Source organism: Podarcis bocagei (assembly GCF_964188305.1).
Source record: "Podarcis bocagei genome assembly, chromosome: 8".
Lineage (NCBI taxonomy): Eukaryota > Metazoa > Chordata > Lepidosauria > Squamata > Lacertidae > Podarcis > Podarcis bocagei.
The window spans coordinates 85,046,130-85,070,742 of record NC_138133.1 but is presented as its reverse complement, the minus strand read 5'-3'; the positions used below and the strand labels follow the sequence as shown (position 1 = coordinate 85,070,742).

Here is a 24,613-nt window from a genome sequence, read left to right as displayed (position 1 = left end):
ACCCACATTTCCCTTCCACCCTTTGCTTCTACTCATTTTCCATGGTGAAAGTTAATAAAAATATTATAAAAAGAGAATAGGATGCTGTGTGAGATGAGCCACTGGTCTGGTCCAGCAAGTTCATCTTGTGTTCTACATACACCATGAATATTGAAGACAATGAAGAAATAATAATAATAATAATAATAATAATAATAATAATAATAATAGTTATGTTTTTCTTTTTTCTTTTTTTTAAAAAATAATATTTATTAATAGTTTCAAAATTACAGAAAAAACAGAAAAAATTAAAAACAACACTACAATACATAAAAAGAAGGGGAAAAAAACATAAAAGCAATGCAACAATACAGCAAAAAGATAAAAAAGAAAGAAAAAAAGACACAAATCCCATATTGCAAATCTTTAACTTCCATTTGCTTGTTTCACTGACCTCCTCACAGCTCCCTTTTTGTATTCTAGTTTGATTAGTTATTTCAGCAAATTCTTTCCATCTTTCTCAATTTTTATTAAATAATTTATCTTAACAATTTAACCTATTAATTAACTCAACAAATCCTTTGCATCTTTTCCCCATATTCTGTTATTCAAATTACCTTAATTTATTTAACCTTATCTTACCGTAAAATACTTTAGAGCTTAAAGCTTAATATTCGATTGTACATAACTCCTGATATCATTTCTACTAGAGTCATATAGTTTCATTCCAACATTTTCCCTAATATTCATTAATTTTAGGCTAATTCCCTAGGGGAAAAAAATTCTTTATAAATTTTCTTCCAATCTTCATCCAACGTCTCTTCTTCCTGGTCTTGGGTCGTGTCAGTCCTTACTGTCTATTCCATACATAATAGTTATGTTTTTCAACTTTCCAAGGTCCTGTTTATGCTGAGATGATCAACAACCTCCTCCGGCCGGTCGTGGGGACAAAGGATTGCACTTTAATCCGCCACGATGTGTTCCACGCCTTGCCAAACACAGCCAACACCCTGATTGGGCGAGCAGCTCACATCGCGGTGCTGGATTCTGAACTGTTCCTGGAGAAATTTTTCCTGGTTGCAGGACTCAACTACTTCAAATAAGACTGTGAGCCTCAGGGCAGCAAAGGGAGCCTTGCATATTGAATTGCAAAGACTTTCTGGGCCAAGAGAGTGCTTCGTTTCTGGAAACAAACAGAATATGCTTACGGCACACCCTAGTGGCTTGGGGAGAGCAATCAAAGTGCTTTGGTTATAAGGTATTCAAAGGGCCAAAAATTGGTGCTTTTTGGAAGATGTAAATATATACATGTTATTCCGTCTTTTTTCTTTTTGTTCATCTAACCACCAACCTCCTAAAAAAAAAGCTTTTAAAATCCTGAGGATGTGATTATAGATCTGCCCCCTTTATAATGGTCACTGGGATGACATCTTTTTCTCCCTTCCACCATTAAGAAATCCACTTAGGCATAAACTGCCTTGGCTGAGTCAATAATTATTATTTAAGAAGAAACTTGTCTGGTTTTGTAGATTTTCCATGTTTCGTATGGTCAACAAAAGAAGAAAGAAGTAAACTCAGGTTAAATTCTCCTTTGTGGTGAATCAGAAAATAGGAATGGGAATCTGTGGATTGCAGCACTTTATTTATTTGTTTGGCAGGGGAAGAAAACTCGTAAATGTGTGGAAAACTCCAGTTCTGAAGGCCGCAAAGTGTAATAAAATTATCTCTGCAAAGTCTAGTCGCTGACTTTGAACTAATCTGTTGTGGTGTCCCAAATTTTGGTGGGCAGGGGCTTTCCTTGTGGCAAGCAATCTGATTTAAGGGACTCTAGAGGAGCTTTGAAGGCACTAGAACACAGGCTGGCAATGGTGGACGTATTGTGAAGTGAGCAAGGATTGAAGGATGTCGCCCCAAAACGACTCCTTCCACTGATCAAGACCCAGGCCTCTCCTCCAGCATGCAGAGGCTACAGTTCATCCACTCACTTCAAGACCCAAACAAGGGACCCTTGAACTCCTTCCAGTACTTGAGGAGGAACTCTCTCCAACATGAATAGCAACAGAGTTATTCCCTTGTTCATCGCAGGTTGCCCTAAGTTGCTAAAAGATGCCAACAGTGGTCAAAGATGCAGGGACAGTGGTTGAAAAAACCCATCTGCCTATAACTTGGCATGAGAAAATGTGGTTAATGTGCCTATTTAACAGGGTGACCATGGGTTCCAGACTTCTTCTTTTTTGGTGGGGAAGTAAGTTAACTAGAATTTTCTCCTGTGCCTCCTATAGTAGGAGGATTGGAAACAACAGAAGAGCCTTGTTGGATGAGGCCAGCAGTCTATCCTGGCCAATCAGATGCCTAAGGGAAATCTGCAAGGAGAGGATGAGTGCAACATCTTCATTTCCAGAAACTCGCTTTCAAAGACATGCTGCCTCCAGCAGTGGGCATCATGGCTGGTTAGTAGCCATTGGTAGAGAAGAAAGCACAGGGATTAGGTGACTGACAGGAGACCCTGAGTTTGGGAGAAAAGGTTATAGGAAATGTGCATATTTATTGGTTTGAGCTGGAGGCAAGAGAGGTGTGCCTATCGCAGTCTCCACCCCCAGCTGAAGTGCTATGTGCAATGGTGACACTGTGGGCCACTTCCTCTCTCCTCCCAGGACATCTCTAGCCCAGCCAGTCAGTCAAAATTGGTCTCCCAGGTGTGTTACCTCTAAGCAGGAAAGGAGCCTCCTGTGGGCCAATCCACAGGCCTATTTGACATCATAAGCAATGGTAGTTCAGTGGTAGAGAACTTGATTTACAGGCAGGAGATCCCAGGTTCAGATGATGGCCTGCACCTCATGCCCAAGAGTCTTCAGAGTGATTCAAAGTATACAATACCTGAATTAGATAGATAAGTAACCCAAACTGGTATGGCAGCACTCGGTGTAAGAGCTTTTGCAAATATTTCTCTGAGATTTGGGGGCACATAGAACTAAAGGTTCTATGGAAAAGGTTGAACTGGATGGAGTGGCTTGGAATGGTATGACTGCATGTTATTTTAGATCAGGCTTCCTCAACCTTGGCCCTCCAGATGTTTTTGGCTTACAACTCCCATGATCCCTAGCTAGCAGGACCAGTGGTCAGGGATGATGGGAATTGTAGTCTCAAAACATCTGGAGGGCCGAGGTTGAGGAAGCCTGTTTTAGATTCACGTTGGAATTCTTTTTAATTTTCTGGAATGTGAACTTCCAGAATCTGTGCTTGTCAGTTTTTGCAATGTGCACATAAATAATCTGTAGTTCATCAGAGTACAGATTTTGATATATTTTCCTTTCGAGAGAAGATTTAGGTTATTTCATGAAGAAGAAGAAAAGGTTGCTCATCCTGGCTCAATCAGGACTTAGCCAGCTGAATCAAGGTTGTCTGGAGTCAAGGCCAGTTTAAATTCCCCAAAAGTGGTGTTCTGGGGCCATGCGGGTGGGCATAGGTGCCAACTCTATATGTGTGTGGACAGGACTGAGCCCCCACCCCAGTCTTGGGGGGCTGGACCACAGCAGCAGTGGGCCTCGCCGGGCCTCCCTGTGGTGGCGGAAGGGCCCCCAGCAGGCCTATTGACTTCCTCCTGACATCACACACATGCAACGAGCCCTTCCAATGTCAGGCAGAACTCAGCCCCTCTGGGGTTGTGACTGGGTAGTGCAGACTTCATCCGGATCCGAACTCTGTTCAGCTCAGTCATGTGGCCAGGCAAAAAAGGTTGTGTTTTAAAGGCTTGTTTCCCCAGCTAGCAGTAGACTTTCCCCAGACCAGGGGTTTGGATCTGGTGTGGCTTTATGCCAGCTTAACCTATGCCAGCTTCTGGTGTACAGGATTACTCCCTAAATCACTTTCTTAACATCTCATAGTGTCTTTGGAGAACTCTGAGCTTCAGGTAATGCATCTTAAGCATGTGGCAAAATCAGAAGCAGTGAAACAAAGATCTCTGACTTGGGGAGCAATCTAGAAGCTGATGTAAAACACACCAGCGTAAACTAAAAGGGCATAAACTTTGACCAAATCCAAAACCCATTCAGCAGTAGGGTTGTTGATGTTGTTCTGCCTAAGCCTGGCAGAGGGGAAACAAGCCTTTAAAATAGAGTTCTGTGCCAGGTTTTCATGTTGCACAACTGCGCTCAACTGTCTTAGAATCCAGTCTGAGGTCTACGCTGTCAAGTCACAGCCCACCATGCCCCCAGAATGTCCTACCTTGCCCCCCCCAAGAAGTCCTGGCTGAGCCAAGTTACACCAGCATAACCTTGGCTAAGATGAGGTTGGGGACTTAATACCAGCTGAGCCTGGAATCAGCCATCTCAGCTAGAGATCCTGATCTTCCTAAACTCATCATTTCAATGGTTTTTGCCATAGGATCGCCCCCTTTGACTGTTGGAGAAACATTGATTTGCATATTTAATTATTAAGATATATTTTTAATTGGACAAAATTTGTAGAATGTTTTCTTTAAAAACCTCTGCAAGCGATTTATGTAAAATAGACTAGAATACTGACGAAATAAACAGACCTTAAAAACAAGCTGAAATATTAAAGGTATCAACGTGCTGATAAAATCAGCAGTGTTTGATAACAAGCATGCATAATCAAATTACATGACTGGGTAGGCTAGCCCAAACCAAAAAAAAGTTTTTAACTGGCATAAAAAACCCGTATAATGAAAGCACTTTCGCCTGACATTAATAGGCAGCGCATGTCCCAGTAATTAATTCTGCGCATGTAACACACCCAGAATTTTCTGAAACATTGAAGAGAATGGAAGAGACCTTGCTCACCCAGGACTCCAAGGGTGGATCAGAGCCCCATAAATTTAGCATCTTAGCCATTATAACTTGATCCTATTCCTTGCTAGTGTTGTTTACCAAATCCCAATATTAATCTTTTCTCCCCCAATGTGGAATGGCAGAATGTGTGTTTTATGTGTGAGCATTCATATTTGGTGATGACCCAACCTGAAATCTTAATAATGATGATGATGATGATGATGATGATGATGAAGGGACTTCTAGAGACGCAAAACGGGCTTGAGACCAACTTGTGTGAGCCTCACCCAACTTCTGCAGATGCTAACAGGCACTGCTTAGCTCTACATTGACTTTTTGATGTGTCTTACTGGAGATTTCAGGTGGCCGTCTCAGACCCATGCAGAATTGGTTGGAATCCTCCTCCTTCCACCCAGAATCCTGTGGATCATAGATGAACCATCTGAGATGTGGGTCTAGAACCATCATCCTGATCTAGTACTTGTGAAAATATTTCTGTTGATCAAATGTGGATGTTCCTTTTCTCCAACCAAGAAAATCCATGACACACAGGCTCCTGTGGATCAATTGCTGAACTCGTAATAGGGTTGTTGTTTTTTATAGAAACTGGTGTAGGTTCCATCTTCATAAATGCTGCCACAATTGTATCAAAATTATGGGCAATAATAATCTGATCTGCTGAAGATCTGCAGCTATCAGATATATATATTTTTTTATTGGGACACTGTCTTTGTAAAGGCCTTGAATATTATATAATCCTGTCTTACATAAATATATATATATATATTATATAATGTTTATGCTATTGTACTACAAACTAACCTTAGAAGTTAATTGTGTTGTGTAGAGCAACATCTAAAATGTTGGAACATCGCTAAGGTATGATTCAATTTGGCCTCCTTTGAAAAGGCTTTTAAGATGTCTCTTTCTATGGGAATATATAAATATACAGATATATTTAAAAAGACCTTGTTATTGGCTGTTCAAATCATTTGCAATTACACACACACACAAACACACACATTGCTGGGTGTCTAGCATCTTTGTCAGAGTCTGATTCTTCTGGAACTGGGTTTTTTGTTTTTGTTTTTACAGACTTTCTCTATTACTAGTTAGTAAGGTGAATAACTATTGCCAACTCCAAACCAATATTACCACTGGCAACTGGTTCAAGCTTTCCAAAATGGCCTGATTAGATGTGATGAATGTGAAACTTAAGAACAGTCATACCAGAGAACCCCCTTTAGTGGATGCTAATAAGTAACTGGTGGTTCTTCTTGAACCATTTGCTACAAGTTTCACTGTCTGCAGCTGTGCCCCACTTGCAAAGTGCATTTGTGCATTTGTGCAAATTTGACCTGCAGCCCAATGAGAGGGAGGGACTATTGCTTGCAAAGGTCTGCCCATTTCCTGGGACAATAATAACGTGTCCCCTTTTCTTTGTCTGTCTTCTTATTAATTTCATGTTTGACAAGCAACCTCACTGACAAATGCAGAGCTCTGTATGAGATCAAGGCAATGGGACATAGTGGGATAATTGGAGTTGGCTGAGAGAAAGGGCTTTTAATTTTCAAAGGGGTCTGCTTTCGAATTTTGAGCATATTTAAGGGGTGGGAGTAATCGGTCTCTTATTTAACCAAGATCGCGAATGTAAAGCTTAGAATGCCACTGTGAAATTTTAATGCTCCTTATTTATTACAGTGATGATCAACTTTGTATAATGAGAGGATGATGCTAATGATGAATGGTAATGTTAATAACGAACAGTCATCAGTGCCAATATGATTCTACTATTTTTCTACATATGCTATATGGTGATGATTTGTGTGGCTTGTTGTAAGGTGTAAAAGAAATGTTAATAAAACTGTTTGCTTCCTTTCGTTTGTCTTTGCATGGTTACTTTGGAGGAAGACACCTACTTATAATGCATTGACTAGGTTAAGGAACTAATCCAACATGAATAACCCAAGATGTTAGCTTTAGTCTGCCACGGATACTGCATAGGCTGCTGATTTGCCATACAAGAAACAGCCCACATCTTATACAATATGGTGGCACTGTCTCTGTCTCTCTGTGTGTTTGTGGGAGAGAGAGAGAGAGAGAGAGAGAGAGAGAGAGAAAGAGAGAGAGAGAGAGAGATGCACTTGTCACTCCAGTCATAAGTTATAAGTGACATGCTTTAAGCCATGCATAGGCAAACTTGGTCCTCTAGATATTTTCAGGCAAAATATTGTTTCAAAATATTCCGGTGATTAGAGGAACCACAGTATTCAAAGATTGGCAAAAAAAATTATCTAAATTTATTTGGCAGGGGAAAAGGCCAAGAATAAAATTTAAATTACTTACAGATAGAAGAGAAAGAGGAGGATTCGCGGTACCGAACCTGAAATTGTACTACGAGGCCTCATGCCTCTGTTGGATTAAAGAATGGATTGTCATAAAGAATACAGACTTGTTAGATTTAGAAGGTTTCAACATTAGATTCGGACGGCACGCATATCTATGGCACAACAAAGGAAAAGTACATAAAGGATTCTCCAATCACATCATTAGAGGACCACTGCTAGAGGTATGGGAAAGAAACAAAAATCTGCTTGAAAGAAATACTCCCTGGTGGTTGTCACCAATTGATATTTTAACAACCAAAAAAATAAATATGGAAGGTGAAAGATGGACATATGAAGATTTATTGGTTAGTACAGAAAAAGGATGGAAAATTAAAACATATGAAGAGTTAAGAGATAAATTAACAAGCTGGCTACAATTTCATCAAATCAACGCGCTGTGGACGGAAGACAAAAAGATAGGGATGAACGAAAAAAAATCTAGATTTCAGACAGAAATATTGGAAGGAAATTCCAAACTCTTATCAAAAATGTATAACCAATTGTTAGAATGGGACACTAAAGACGAGGAGATAAAAGAAGTAGATAGGTAGCCGTGTTGGTCTGCCATAGTCAAAATAAAAAAATTCCTTCCAGTAGCACCTTAAAGACCAACTAAGTTAGTTCTTGGTATGAGCTTTCGTGTGCATGCACACTTCTTCAGGTATCTGAGTATCGATCGGATACTCCCTACTGATGTGGATAGATTCCTCCAAGTTGGTAGGCCCACCACCTGCCTCCTTGATCCATGCCCGTCTTGGCTGATTAGGGAGTGTCCAGATGTTGCGCGGACCCCCCTGGTTGAAATTATCAATTTGTCCCTTGACACGGGGACATTCCCAGGGGAACTGAAGGAAGCAGTGGTGCGTCCACTCTTAAAGAAAGCTTCATTAGATCCCTTAGACCTATCCAATTACCGCCCAGTTTCAAATCTTCCATACCTGGGTAAGGTAATTGAGAGAGCGGTTGCTGAACAGCTTGGTAGGTTTCTGGAGGAAACATCGGCATTAGATCCATTTCAGTCCGGTTTCCGTCCTGGTTTTGGGACGGAGACGGCTCTGGTTGCCCTAACAGATGATATCCGTAGACAACTGGATCGAGGCGGGTCAGGACTGCTGATCCTTTTAGATTTGTCAGCAGCCTTTGACATGGTCGATCATGATCTTCTGGACCATCGCCTTGCAGACGTGGGGATACAGGGCATAGCCCGTAACTGGTTGTGCTCTTTTATCTCTGGTCGGGGACAGAGGGTGGCACTAGGGAGGGAAATGTCGTCACGCCACTCCTTGGTGTGTGGAGTGCCGCAGGGCGCAATTCTCTCCCCAATGCTTTTTAACATCTTTATGCGCCCCCTTGCCCAGATTATCCGGAGCTTTGGGCTGGGCTGTCATCAATATGCTGATGACACTCAGCTCTATCTACTGATGGATGGCCACACCAACTCGGCCCCTTACACACTGACCAGATGCTTGGAAGCTGTGGCTGGATGGTTTCGTGGGAGCCGATTGAAACTAAATCCTTCGAAGACTGAGGTCCTATGGCTAGGTCGGGATAGCATGGGGATGAGGGACCAACTCCCTTCTCTTGCGGGGGCCCAATTAGTGCCATTGCCTTCCGTTAAGAGTTTGGGTGTAATCCTTGACGCCTCCCTTTCCATGGAGGCGCAAGTCACAGCAACAGCCAAGGCGACATTTTTCCACCTTCGCCGCATCAAGCAGTTGGTCCCTTACCTTTCCCGCCCCGACCTGGCCACAGTGATCCATGCGACAGTCATCTCCAGGCTTGACTACTGTAACTCGCTCTACGCGGGGCTGCCCTTGAAGCTGTCCCAGAAACTCCAGCGGGTACAGAATGCTGCAGCGAGGCTCCTCACAGCGTCTCTGCCATGGGAGCATATTCATCCAGTGCTTTTCAAGCTGCACTGGCTCCCGGTGGAGTACAGGGTCAGATTTAAGGTGCTGCTTTTGACCTTTAAAGCCCTTCACGGCCTAGGACCCTCGTACCTACGGGACCGCCTCGCCTGGTATGCCCCACGGAGAGCCTCAAGGTCCATAAATAACAACACCCTAGTGGTCCCAGGCCCTAAGGAAGTTAGATTGGCTTCAACCAGAGCCAGGGCCTTTTCAGCACTGGCCCCAACTTGGTGGAACGCTCTGTCTCATGAGACCAGGGCCCTGCAGGATCTGATCTCTTTCCGCAGGGCCTGTAAGACAGAGTTGTTCCGCCTGGCCTTTGGATTGGAGCCAATTTGATTCCCTCCGCCCCCTTTTTCTTTTTTCTTTTCCTTCTCCTGCAATGAGGCTCCATTTTAATATTTTAATGTTCCATTATTTTAATGTTGTATTTTATTTTTGTTTTTAAGTTGTAATCACTCATCTTGTTTTTATTATTGCTTGTAAGCCGCTCTGAGCCCGGCCTTGGCTGGGGAGGGCGGGGTATAAATAAAAAATTATTATTATTATTATTATTAAAACCGAGGTGGAGGGAAGTCAATTAGTTGTATGATGTCCTTGGTTGTTGTTTTTTTCTTTTTTTGTTCTGTTGTTTGTTTTCTTTTGTTCTGTGCTTATTTGTGTTTGATTGTTTAATGGAAATTAATAAAGAGAATTCAAAAAATAAAATAAAAATAAAATAGATGTTGTCAGGCTACAACTCCCACCACCCCTCGCTAACAGGACCAGTGGGCAGGGATGATGGGAGTTGTACTGGCCACTATAAGGAAATTCTGCCCTTGGTATGTTCATTTCCCACCTTTCCATTTTGATTCTCTGGCCCCATATCTGCACAAACGTATTATCCCAAAATACAGATGTGCTTTTACACTTGCAAGACTGGATGTTTTGCCATCTGCGGTACTTGAGGGTCGATTCCTAAAGATCCCGCCTGAGAAACGTCTTTGTGGAGATGGTAGCACCAAAACAGTGGCACATGTCCTCCTGTCTTGCACTCTCTACAAAGACCTGAGGAACGAGATTATCAGCCCACTTGTACTAACTATTCCAGGGTGCTCAACCACTGCCACAATGTCCTTTCTTCTATCAGTTCAAAATGAGCAGATAACAGCAAAGGTTGCTAGGTTCATAGCAGGGGCAATCAGAATAAGAGCCACTAACTGACTGCTGATTCAGGACTCTAAATTGTGCTCTTATATCAAATTTCCCTTTCTGCGTATACTGTAATGTTTTATTGTTGCTATGGCCATTGGCTAACGCAAGTAAAGTTTTTATCTTCTTTTTTATCTTCTTCTTCCCAAAACATATGGAGGACCAAGTTTGCCTATGCCTGCTTTAAGTTTTTATCAGAGATAAATAAAAAGGAACACACAAAGCTACTTTCAGTTGCCACGAGATGTCACTGTTTCCTCAAATAAGAATACAACTGTGTGTTCACCTAGTTATCAGTGCTGAAAATGTTACCCACATGAAACCCATAGTATTAAGAAAACTGGTAGCACACATGGTTCACATGCAGAAGGACGCAGGATCAATCCCCCATCATCTCCAGGAAAAAGGGACCTAACAGTATGTGAGGGGAAGAAACCATAATTCAGTGGCAAAACTCATGGTTTGCATGCAGAAGGTTCAATCCATGGAGCCACCATTTCAAAAGATCAGTAAGTGGACTTGTGCTTCAAATCCTGGAAAGCCACTGCCAGTAAGATTAGACTAGCTTTTCTCCAAGTGTCTCTGATTTTCTTAGCATTTGTGACCGGGCCAGTGATTTGGAACCTCTGCTCATTCAGAAGGTGTTGGACAATCCCTAGTCAGTGGAGACTACTCACTGGTTTCATAACCTTGTTGAGGTGAGTGGGCTATGACCCTTGTGAGCTAAGCCGTTGGGAGTCTCATACTCCCAGCAGGGTCACCCAAGGCAGTAAGGTCAAAGGGGAGGAGCTAGACAAAGAATGATCCAAGATGTCCTCAATGGCAGAACAGGCAGAAGATAACAAGTCACATGTTACAGCCGCTGTGAAGGCGGATGAAGGCTGTAGCAGATAAGAATCTACGTCATGGTGCTATGTCATCGGAATAGAGCCTTACTGCGAAGACTGTGTGTTGGTCAATGTGCACTGGTCTACACACATAAAACAATTTCATGCACAGGCATCTTCCAAATGCCCATCCCAAACCCAAACCCAAACAAGTTCCATGGTGATTAGCAAATGGTAACGGAGGCAGGATCGTGAAATCTGTGCATCACAGTTGAATGTAGGTCAAGCTGTTGTACCTGTTATCTAATATTAAAGAGTGCTTGTAGACTGATGATTAGGCAGCATAGACTAAGGGTATGAGTCATGCCTACTGATCGATTTCATGTAATACATAATTTATTTATTTTGACCCCATTATAAAATTACTTTTTATTCATTTTTATTATTTAATAAGGTAAAGGGTAAAGGGACCCCTGACCATTCAGTCCAGTCGTGGCCGACTCTGGGGTTGTGGCGCTCATCTCCCTTTATTGGCCGAGGGAGCTGGTGTACAGCTTCCAGGTCATGTGGCCAGCATGACTTAGCCACTTCTGGCGAACCAGAGCAGCTTTGATCAACTTTGTATAATGAGAGGATGATGCTAATGATGAATGGTAATGTTAATAACGAACAGTCATCAGTGCCAATATGATTCTACTATTTTTCTACATATGCTATATGGTGATGATTTGTGTGGCTTGTTGTAAGGTGTAAAAGAAATGTTAATAAAACTGTTTGCTTCCTTTCGTTTGTCTTTGCATGGTTGCTTTGGAGGAAGACACATTGACTAGGTTAAGGAACTAATCCAACATGAATAACCCAAGATGTTAGCTTTAGTCTGCCAGGGATATTGCACAGGGCAAAACAGGTGCAAAATCCCGGCACCCTGTCTACAACTTCATTAACATCCATCTACAACTTCACTAGCATCTCTCGGTATTGTGAACAACACCGAACTTACCCACTTAGCCACTTCTGGTGAACCAGAGCAGCACACAGAAATGTTGTTTACCTTCCTGCCAGAGTGGTACCTATTTATCTACTTGTACTTTGATGTGCTTTCGAACTGCTAGCTTGGCAGGAGCAGGGACCGAGCAACGGGCGCTCACCCCGTCACGGGGATTCGAACTGCCAACCTTCTGATCGGCAAGTCCTAGGCTCTGTGGTTTAACCCACAGCGCCACCCGCGTCCCTATTATTTAGTAGGCCTATATTATTATTTACTAGTACAGTTCCCTATTACCCCCACTTGCTACTATAATACTATATATAAATATATGCTATACAGTGGTGCCCCGCAAGACGAATGCCTCGCAAGACGGAAAACCCGCTAGACGAAAGGGTTTTCCGTTTTGGAGGTGCTTCGCAAAACGAATTTCCTATGGGCTTGCTTCGCAAGATGACAATGTCTTGCGAGTTCCTGCGGGGTTTTTTCCCTCCCCCCCTTTTTCCCAAGCCGCTAAGCCGCTTATCTGCTGATCCTAAGCCGCTAAACCGCTTAACAGCTGATCCGCTAAGCCGCTTATCAGCTGATCCGCTAAGCCGCTTATCAGCTGATCCCCTAAGCTGCTTAACAGCTGATCCGCTAAGCTGCTAAGCCGCTAAGCCGCTTATCAGCTGATCCGCTAAGCCGCTAATGGGCTTGCTTCGCAAGACGAAAAAACCGCAAGACGAAGAGACTCGCGGAACGGATTCTTTTCGTCTTGCGAGGCACCACTGTATAAAGGACCCCATTACCTTCAGTAGCTTAGGGCCTCATCAAACCTGAATCTGGCCCTGGCTATCACATGGAAGGTAGAGCAAGGTTGCTTTCTGCTGCTCCAGAGGAAAGGACCAGACCCCACAGATTCAAATGACAAAGAAATTCTGAATATACATTAGGAAGAACTTTCTGATGGTAAGAACTGTTCAACAGTGGCATGCAACACCTCAGAAGGTCGTGAACTCTCCTTCATTGGGGGTTTTTGAACAGAGGTTGAATACTCATTGGACATGAATGCTTCAACTGTATTCCTGCATTTCTGACATCACTTGGGAAGACAGGTGAACTATTATCATTGTACTGGAAAAAAGCAAAGATCCCCAGTGTTGAAGCAATGATTTTTCAACATCAACTTCGTTGGACTGGTCATGTTGTGTAGATGCCTGATTATTGTCTTCCAAAGCAACTACTCTATTCTGAACTTAAAAATGGAAAGCGAAAGAAAAGAGGTTTAAATACTGTCTCAAGGCAAATCTAAAAAAATGTAGTATAAACACTGACATCTGGGAAACACTGGCCTGTGAGTGCTCCAATTGGAGAACCGCCTTTACCAAAGGAGTCATGGGCTTTGAAGACACTCAAACTCAGGACACAAGGGAGAAACGTGCTAAGAGGAAGGCACACTTGACAAATCCACACCGTGATCAACTTCCACCTGCGAACTAATGTCCCCACTGTGGAAGGACGCGTGGATCCAGAATTGGCCTCCACAGTCACTTACGGACTCATTGTTAAAACCGTGTTTATGGAAGACCATCTTACTCAGCTACGAGTGATTACCAAAGAGAAGAGACTGTTTGGGTCCATTCTATGACTTACAAAGGGACCTTCTGTTTCTTTTTAGAATTGAAAAGAGGGAGTAGCAGGGAGAGATGGCTTTTGAGAGGTTGAGAGAACAATGCCCCATTTGCTGTGATGGACCAGCCTCCGCTGACCCTAGTCCCTTATAACAGTCAGTGGCATGGACATTTATTTTAGGATCCTTGTTATGTACAGATATAGAACAGAAGGGTGATATTGTGCAAAGTGCTCCTCGCTGATTATGAAGTGAGATTGCAGGCCGACCGAACAGACTAGAGTGTGCTCTAGGTTTACACATATATATGTGGCTTAGAATCTGCAATTCTGGTTGTGAACAGCCCTGGAGCCAAAGCATAAATAGCTTGTTCCCAAGGTCCTGTAGAGCAAGCTGATAATAACTAAAAAGTGCAATTGCAGTAATTTTCCTCGGAGTGCCGCTGGGTAAAATCTCTCCCTCGTCACCCTGCACAGGCTTTTAAGCAATTTTCAATCTGTGCTTCATTAGAGAGAGAGAAAAAAAGAGAGAGAGAGAGAATAAGAACTGCCTAGCTCTACCTGCACCCAGTCACTTGAAAATACTAGCAAGCGGCGAAGGTCATATGTTTCAGTGATGTTTTGTTACGGCAGTGTTCCCCACCCCCCAAAGATTAACCCACAGGAGATGAACTGTAGGGGGTCACACACAAAGGGAGGAGGAGTGGCCCAGAGGGGTCTCAGTGATGGAGGCAAAAGACTCAAGCTCACAGGGAAGGAGAGACAGGAGAGCTCGATTTCCAAAACATTCAAAGACCAAATCATGGCTTCTGATTGGTCCCAGGAGCTTCCCCGTCAGACGTTTGGGTTCCATAGAATGTTCACAAACTGGAACAATCACTTCCGGGTCTGCAGTGTCCGGGAGCCGAAACGTATGTGTTCCAGGGCGTTTGACAACCAAGGTATGACTGTAATTATTAGGGATGTGCACTAGATTCTGCCAAGTCCCGAGCCTAATCAGGTATCAGTTAAGTCAGACTGAGATAGCCACAGAGCACTGGGGGGAGGTGGATGATGGGGAATGGACAAAAAGGTGGAGACCTACCTGATTGGCAACAGGTTAGGAAAATTCTCAACACTCCCTGGAGATTGCCAGGAATTGAACCTGCGACCTTCTGCATGTAAAGCAGATGCTATACCTCTGAGCTACAGTTGTTCCCTTGGGGGATATTATAAGTATCCCCATGTTCATTTGTGAACTGTCAGAAAGCATCTGTGGAGAATGCAGGCTGCCTCTCGTTCCAGGCCATCCTGTGAAAGGATTCATCTTGGTGCCGAAAACTTGTGATGGGAAAGGCAGAGATTACCTGAACTGCTCTTTTCTGAAGCATATGGCATCGTTGACCAGCCTGCCAAAACACCCTCTTTTTGCATTCAGTAGGAGTGAGCTTTTGTGATATGGACCTAGCCCAAAAAGACAGGTGAGAAGGTATATGGGGAGGAATGCAATCATGGTCTCTTCAGCAGAAGTCACAGGGCGAAAGAGAGCCATCAACCAAAAGAACAGCCATGGACCATAAAGAATCACATCCCTCTTCTGCCGGAGGCAGCATCCTGTATAATCCACACCTTCTGCAGACCCAGCCATCCTCCCCTTTCTCATAAAATGGTGTTTGCGAAGATTCGTAACCATATCACTGAAACGCTGTGTGTTTTTTTGTTAAGCCCGCCAGGTAGCAGAGACGTGAGGAGGCAGCGATGTTTAGCTCCCCATCTGCCGTGATGCATTCTAGGATGTAATAGCCAGGAATGTTAAAATAACTGCCCATTATATGATCACCTTGGTTCTAATGCTGAGAGGGGGTCATCGGTGAGATTGATCTTCCAGAGGCATGAAAAGATTAAACGCCACTTTCAGGAAACCAGCAGTTCCGGATTGATGGCGCAGAATAACAAAGGCTGGATGAACAGGACAAGGCTTGTTCCAAAACACAAAAGAAGGTTTATCCAAAATTTCTGGCTCGGCAGAATTTCTCAACATTTGTGTGGCTCATAGGGAGAGCAAAACCCACCCGAGGATAGAAAAAGGGAGTTCTCATGAAGTGAGAATAAGTTTGAGATTAGGGTACTAAGTATTTGATGACATTTATTTGTTCAAATTAAATCTTGGCCTTCTTTCAGAAGGATCCCAGATGGCACATCAGTACACGTCAGTGATAAAACTTATTATTTTTGTTGTTGTTGTTGTTATTAAATTATTGTTAATTTTTATTAATAATTTATTTACAACATAGTCCACAACAACTCATACATACAAACAAATCCACCACCGTTGACAATTCAGTTATCAAAATGAAACTCATATCCCCTTACATAAAGAAAACATAACATAAAAATAAAGGACTTCCTTTATCCTGTAAATAGCGTCCTTATTTACTTCTTGTATACTGTTTCTTTTATATGTGATTGTTACAATTTTTCCTAGTTATGACTTTAAAAACCACAAAGTCTCCCGTAGAAATTAATCGAAACAAGTCCAGGTATATATTTTGGGGCACTCTTTGGTAAAGTATTCTGTGCATTTCCCCCATTCTTTTTGAAATTCTTGTCTGGGTTGTCCCCTTATTGTCTCTGTTAATCTGGCCAGTTATTTTTAAGCATTATGAAAACTGTTTAAATATCTGTTGATATAGTCTCTCAGTTATCTTAGAGCATACCCTCCAACATTTCTCTGCTGAAAATAGGGATGTCCCATTCCATAATGATAATTTTACCATTTATACCTCTCACATTTTACTGGGTTTCCCCAGCCACTCCAACATATATAAAACCATTATAAAACATTAAACATTGAAAAAACGTCCCTGTACAGGATTGCCTTCAGACAGCTTGGGAGTTGAATAACTCTATACCCTCCAACATTTCTCGATTAAAAATAGGGACATCCTAAGAAAAAGTGGGACATTCCTTTTTTTAAAAAAAGATATTTATTAAAATTTTCAAAATATTACAAAATGAAAAAAGAAAAAAATACAAAATAAAAAGACAGTTAAAAACAACTCAATCTTTCCATTACTTATTTTTCATTAGCTTGTTTCCCGGACCTCCTCCTCACGCCTCCCTTTTTTGTATTCCAGTTCAGTTTGTTAGTTCAGCAAATCCTTCCCCTCTTTATTAATCCTAATCTTTAATCTTAAAATATTGTAACATTAAATTTTTACCTATTAGTAATCCATTTTTCGTATTCCCTTATAGTGTTACAGCTAAAAACTACTTAATTTCTATCCAGCATCGTTCTAACATTCATTAATTTTACAATATGTAAAAAGTGGGACATTCCGGGATCAAATCAGAAACTTGGATGGCTCTTCTAAATCTGGGACTGTCCCTGGAAAATAGGGACATTTGGAGAGTCTGTTAGAGTTGCCAGGAACAATGAATTATTGTATGTTTCCGGGCACAATTCAAAGTGTTGATGTTGACCTCGGTCCAGTATATCTGAAGGGGTGTCTCCACTCCCATCATTCTACCCGGACACTGAGGTCCAGCACTGTGGGCCTTCTGGCAGTTCCCTCACTGAGGAAGCCAAGTTACAGGGAACCAGGCAGAGGGCCTTCTCGGTAGTGGCACCTGCCCTGTGGAACGCCCTCCCACCAGATGTCAAAGAGAACAACTACCAGTCTTTTAAAAGACATCTGAAGGCAGGCCTGTTTAGGGAAGCTTTTAATGTTTGATGGACTATTGTATTTTAATATTTTGTTGGAAACCACCCAGAGTGGCTGGGGAAACTCAACCAGATGGGTGGGGTATAAATAAATAAATTGTTGTTGTTGTTGTTGTTGTTGTTGTTGTTGTTGTTATCATCATCATTATCATCATCATCATCCACTGCCACCGTGAAACCTTAATTTAGGTCCCTAGTCAGCTTCTGCCAGGAAATCAGAGTTGTATTGCCCTCTTCATTTTGGGACTTTCATATGCTTCCCTTCCTCACAGGCCTGCTCTTTCATGTCTGCTCACGACTGAAGGCGAAACAATTTTTTTGCATGAATTTAAAATTTGGCTGTATTTCAAAGTTGGGAGTTGGGGAGCTGATTGTTGGCAAGACTCTTGATGATAACAGCATTGGTTGGACAGCTTCAACAGGGCAACTGGTGCCCGGTATGAACAGGCACTTAGAAATGAGAAAAACAGGCCATCCTGATGGAGATGAATCATCTGCTTAAAAAAACATGAAAGATATGTGTGTTTGGGGGCTCTTGCCACTGGCTCGCTGCTTTTAGTGTTTTGGCGTTGTGCTATATTTCATGCACTTTGTGAAGTGTAAGCACCACTGTAGCCTCTGAAATTGCTTTCCTTAATGTGGTCTGGGGAGGTTTTGGCACGCCGGTGGAGAGCTCTCTGGCTAAACCACTGGAATGATGATGTATATCTGAAACGTTCTGCTGCTCACTTACGCTTAAACTTATTTTCTTGTTAACTTTCTATATCCTGGGAGATTCACTGCTGTTTGGAAGGTCAACACTAGGGATGGATGAATCTGTCAATTTCCATTTCTCTCAGGTTTTTTTCTTCTTCGTCCCCCCCCCCCCCAATTTTAAGCTTAGTTCTATACATTCCCAGATCAGTTTGCAACTGTAAAAAAACAAAAAAACAAAACACTATTAAAATTTTCCAACAATTTATTGTATATTTCTCCTCCCTGATATATGCATCCTTGATTGCAATTTTGCTTTAAATACTTTTTTTTCAAGCAATTTTCACTAATACAATGCATTTTTTTTTTGCTTTAGTTGAGAATCCTTAATTGCAGGGGGTTGGACTCCACAATTTTTTGATTTCCACTAATATATTATTATTCACAAGTTCAATTAATGTGTGCCTTTAGTATACATTCTTTGGTTGGAAAGCTGTATTGCAGAGATGTGCAAACTTGGAAGCATGGCTGACTCTTTGTTTGTGTATTGTTTCAGGAACTGTGGATGAGGCAGATTTGCATTAAAATGCTAACCAAACTGCATTTCTCCCTTATTCATTCCTAGTCAAAACAGTGCATCCTCTAGTAACCCTGTCCTCATGGAGCCACAAAATTGCAATGTGAATCATCTCAATAGGCTGACATTTCAGCACCTAAGACAATGTAAAAAATGTTTCTTATCATCCTCAGTACTGTTGTTGTTGTTGTTGTTGCTCCTCCTCCTCCTCCTCCTCCTCCTCCTCCTCCTCCTCCTCCTCCTCCTCCTCCTCCTCCTCTTCTTCTTCTTCTTCTTCTTCTTCTTCTTCTTCTTCTTCTTCTTCTTCCTAGGGACAGCTGAGAACATCAGAGCTTGCTAGATGTGACACAGCTGGGTGTAGATATGAGCAGGCAAGAAATGAAATGTTGTGGTTGTTGACGTGGATGCCAGCTAAGTCCCGCTCATGCTACAACCCTTTTTGTGGGTTTTGGGTTAGCTGGCTGAGCTGGACGAGCAAGTTGTGTTAGCATATTTTTTGGCTGAGCCAGAGATCCACTCTCTCCAGAACCTAAACAGCTTTTAAAAGGCTTTTAAAAACAGCAGATAAAACCTTTTTGGGAGGAACAACGCCCGAGCCTCATTATGCAACTCCCTGCCGAGCCGCCATCTTCCTCTTCCTCCATTTAACACCTGTTCATTGCATAAAATGCCTCTTTCCTAAGCTGCTCATCTCCTGGTGGGCTAGGATTGTCTCCCTAAGTCACTAAGGGACTACACATTAATTAATACACATTAATGTGAGCACCTAGAATTGAGCCTAAGATACATAGATAGATGGCAGATATTCATATCTCATTTCATTTGTAATTTGGGAGCTCCACAAGTCTCTCTTTTATTTAGTTCACATTGGGAGTCTAGGGAGTCTGTTTTCTATATTTCAGTGTTTGGCACATTTGGAAGGAACATAAAAAAAAGAAAAGAAAAAGAATTGCCACAGAAGCACCAGCCTTTCAATTTCCTGGAGTTGTTTCTTGTAATTTCCCTCTGCTCCTTTCTCCTCCTCCATTTTTACCTTACCGTCCTTATGATCAAAAGTTCTCCGTAAGCCTGGGATGCAAACAGCACACTCAGGTTTCTGAAAGCCTGGTAGGAAGTCCTGTGATGTACAGTGTTTGCAAGAGGACAAACAATAGCTCTTCCACTGTCTCCTTCTCAGCACACCTGCCCTGCTGCTAAGGTATTTCTCTTTGTTGCATCTTGTCCTCTGGTTCAAAGGAACTTCCCTCCTGCAAATTAGGTTCATTGCATCCAAACATTCATTCCATTCTACTTGGGCTTAATTGGAATCATTGTATAGTGTACAGTTTCTTGGTGTGTGTGGTTTTATACAGTACATTATCTGAGGCCCTTTTCACTGGATAAGTCTTCAACCTGGGACTTCAACCTGGGACTTTCTGAATTTCAAAGGATATGGTCAGCCACTGACATGTGGCTGGGGGTGTTTGAGAAATCTGTTCTTCATGAATACAAATACAAATTAACTTGATTTAGTCTTCATAAACAAACCTAGACAGCATCTTAAAAAGCAGAGACATCACCTTGCTGACAAAGGTCCGTATTGTTAAAGCTATGGTTTTCCCAGTAGTGATGTATGGAAGTGAGAGCTGCACCATAAAGAAGGCTGTTCGCCGAAGAATTGATGCTTTTGAATTATGGTGCTGGAAGAGACTCTTGAGAGCCCCATGGACTGCAAGAAGATCAAACCTCCCATTCTTAAGGAAATCACTGGCCTTGCAGACAACTTCATTGTCCAGAAAGTGGGAGAAGCAACAAGAGGAACAGCCATTTTAGATCTGGTCCTAACCAATGTTGATGACCTGGTTAGTGGGGTAGAAGTGGAAGGATCATTAGGCGCGAGTGATCATGCTCTTCTGAAGTTTACTATACAGCGGAAAGGAGCAGCCAAGCATACTAGGACTCAATTTCTTGACTTTAAGAAAGCCGACTTCATAAAACTTAGGGAAGTGCTGGGTGAGATCCCATGGACAGCAATACTAAAAGGAAAGGGAGTTCATGATGGCTGGGAGTTTGTTAAGAGGGAGATAGTAAAAGCACAACGTCAGGCAATACCAATGAGACGGAAACATGGAAGGTGCCTAAAGAAGCCAGGGTGGCTATCTAAAGAACTTTTAACTGAATTAAGATTAAAAAAGGATGTGTACAAAAAATGGAAAAGGGGGGAAACCACCAAAGAGGAATTCAAACAAATAGCCAGCACGTGTAGACACAAAGTCAGAAAAGCTAAAGCACAGAATGAACTCAGGCTTGCTAGAGAGGTTAAAAGCAACAAAAAAGGCTTTTATGGGTATGTTCGTAGCAAAAGGAAGAACAAAGAAACAGTGGGGTCACTCAGAGGAGAAGATGGTGAAATGCAAACAGGGGACACAGAAAGGGCTGAACTCCTCAATGCCTTCTTTGCCTCAGTCTTCTCCGATAAAGAAAACAATGCCCGACCTGAAGAATTTGGAGCAAATGATTCAGCAAAGGAAACACAGCCCAGAATAACTAAGGAGACAGTACAAGAATATTTGGCTAGTTTAGATGTATTCAAGTCTCCAGGGCCAGATGAACTGCATCCAAGAGTATTAAAAGAACTGGCAGATGTGATCTCAGAACCACTGGCAGTCATCTTCGAGAAATCCTGGAGAACAGGCGAAGTCCCGGCAGACTGGAGGAGGGCAAATGTTGTCCCTATTTTCAAAAAGGGGAAAAGAGAGGACCCAAATAATTACCGCCCAGTCAGTCTGACATCAATAGCAGGGAAGATTCTGGAGCAGATCATTAAGCAAACAGTCTGTGAGCACCTAGAAAGGAATGCTGTGATCACCAATAGTCAGCATGGATTTCTGAAAAATAAGTCATGTCAGACTAACCTGATCTCATTTTTTGACAGAATTACAAGCCTGGTAGATGAAGGGAACTCAGTGGATATAGCCTACCTTGATTTCAGTAAGGCATTTGACAAGGTGCCCCATGATATTCTTGTAAAGAAGCTGGTAAAATGCGGTCTTGACTCTGCTACCACTCAGTGGATTTGTAACTGGCTGACTGACCGAACCCAAAGGGTGCTCATCAATGGTTCCTCTTCATCCTGGAGAAGAGTGACTAGTGGGGTGCCACAGGGTTCTGTCTTGGGCCCGGTCTTATTTAACATCTTTATCAACGACTTGGATGATGGACTCAAGGGCATCCTGATCAAATTTGCAGATGACACCAAACTGGGAGGGGTGGCTAACACCCCAGAGGACAGGATCACACTTCAAAACGACCTTGACAGATTAGAGAACTGGGCAAAAACAAACAAAATGAATTTTAACAGGGAGAAATGTAAAGTATTGCACTTGGGCAAAAAAAATGAGAGGCACAAATACAAGATGGGTGACACCTGGCTTGAGAGCAGTACATGTGAAAAGGATCTAGGAGTCTTGGTTGACCACAAACTTGACATGAGCCAACAGTGTGACGCGGCAGCTAAAAAAGCCAATGCAATTCTGGGCTGCATCAATAGGAGTATAGCATCTAGATCAAGGGAAGTAATAGTGCCACTGTATTCTGCTCTGGTCAGACCACACCTGGAGTACTGTGTCCAGTTCTGGGCACCACAATTCAAGAAAGACACTGACAAACTGGAACGTGTCCAGAGGAGGGCAACCAAAATGGTCAAAGGCCTGGAAACGATGCCTTATGAGGAACGGCTAAGGGAGCTGGGCATGTTTAGCCTGGAGAAGAGGAGGTTAAGGGGTGATATGATAGCCATGTTCAAATATATAAAAGGATGTCACATAGAGGAGGGAGAAAGGTTGTTTTCTGCTGCTCCAGAGAAGCGGACACGGAGCAATGGATCCAAACTACAAGAAAGAAGATTCCACCTAAACATTAGGAAGAACTTCCTGACAGTAAGAGCTGTTCGACAGTGGAATTTGCTGCCAAGGAGTGTGGTGGAGTCTCCTACTTTGGAGGTCTTTAAGCAGAGGCTTGACAACCATATGTCAGGAGTGCTCTGATGGTGTTTCCTGCTTGGCAGGGGGTTGGACTCGATGGCCCTTGTGGTCTCTTCCAACTCTATGATTCTATGATTCTATGATTCTATGATTCTATGAAATCAGCCCTGAGTGCTCACTGGAAGGACAGATCCTGAAGCTGAGACTCCAATACTTTGGCCACCTCATGAGAAGAGAAGACTCCCTGGAAAAGACCCTGATGTTGGGAAAGATGGAGGGCACAAGGAGAAGGGGACGACAGAGGATGAGATGGTTGGACAGTGTTCTTGAAGCTACCAACATGAGTTTGACCAAACTGTGAGAGGCAGTGGAAGACAGGAGTGCCTTGCATGCTCTGGTCCATGGGGTCACGAAGAGTCGGACATGACTAAACGACTAAACAGCAACAAAGTCTTCATAAAGCAATGTTTTTTGTTGTCTTCTTCATCTCCAGCTTCCATTCTGTTGAATGAAGACAACTACCGTATTCTTCCGTGTATAAGACGCCCCCCTATTTGGGGGAAATCCAATGGGGGGAGATGGCCCAGAGTTGTTGAGCTCTTTGGGGGGGAAGGGTTTTAATGTTTAATAGACTATTGGATTTTAATATTTTGTTGGAAGCCGCCCAGAGTGGCTGGGGAAACCCAGCCAGATAGGCGGGGTATAAATAATAATTATTATTGTTATTATAACGGTTGCCCACAGTTGTCAAGCTGTTTGGGGGTTTATGGGAATGCCGAAAATCACTCACCATACTGACAAATGCTGCCTGTCACCACAAACTGTCTGCCCGATCGCCAACAGCAGCTGGCAAGCACATACACAATTGGTGTGGCGGAAGACAATCAACAGCAGCCTTTGTCGCATCCAACAATCTCCAACCCAATCGCTGCCACCGCAGCCAATCCAAAGCAACCATTGCCGCAGCCACCAATCACCTACCCAATCGCTGCAGAGAACCTCCTGTTCATGGCTGCAACCAATCGCCCATGCCTCCACTCCACTATCCATGTGTAAGACGAGCCCCAATTTTGAACACTATTTTAGAGTAAAAAAAGAGGTAGTCTTATACATGGAAAAATACAGTAAATGGTTTTGGCTGGAATCGACCCCTCCCAGCCCTTATGCTAGGCTGACAGTGCGGTGGGATCAAGCAGAGGTGTCCCTCCACACACTTCTACTGACTCAGATGACCTATCACAAGTCACTGAATGAGCAGGAGGGAGGACAGCCCACCTGTGGCATACCAGCCAATGGAACCTGTCAGAAAGTCCCTCAGTGGGACATAGCAAGGGTGCAGTTGAGGCAGCCTAGGATTCACTAGATTCCGACTTGGTTCCACAGGCAGTGCCAGCCTGTATCCAGCACAGGGATCAGGTCCAATGTGCCTTGCCCATTGCCACCATGAGTGAAGCGGTGGCCTCACGGCTCCGTACAGCCCTGTCTGTGGTGGCAGGTGTGGCATTCATATGGAGCCCCCGGTCGTCTCATGGACTATTGACCCGTACACCACTAATCCACTGCCACCAAACAGGTTCTCCCCGGTAAATCACTTAGCCTCAGTCAGGTTCTCAAGTTAATGATGAAGATTGTAGTTTATTGCAAACACACATAAACTTTAAAGGCATTTCAAAACGCTGTTACTCTTTACCCTCTTAGTCTTATTTTATCCTGTCTCTAACTTGTCTATCTCCGCTCACACAAGAACCAACTGCACTAACTGTCTCTCTGTTTCCATCTGTCTGCCAACTGCTTTCCCAACTGCTTCTTCCCAACCGACCAACGAACTAACTGTCTAAACCTCGGGCTAAGCGCTTTTCATAAACAGGTAGGGTTAAACCACAAAGCCTAGGACTTGCCGATCAGAAGGTCAGCGGTTCAAATCCCCGCAACGGGGTGAGCTCCCATTGCTCGGTCCCTGCTCCTGCCAACCTAGCAGTTCGAAAGCACGTCAAAGTG

The 24,613-nt window shown here is 43.0% G+C and overlaps 1 protein-coding gene across 1 annotated transcript in view; it reads left to right on the top strand.

The window, feature by feature from the left end:
• FAM135B (family with sequence similarity 135 member B) overlaps positions 1–1,717 on the top strand; it is a 139,978-nt gene extending 138,261 nt beyond the window's left edge. The window contains exon 20 of the mRNA XM_081204349.1: positions 877–1,717. Coding sequence (XP_081060475.1) covers positions 877–1,082 — 206 coding nt within the window. The 3' untranslated portion in view covers positions 1,083–1,717. The remainder of the gene's footprint in view (positions 1–876) is intronic.
• The last annotated feature ends 22,896 nt before the right edge of the window (positions 1,718–24,613 follow it).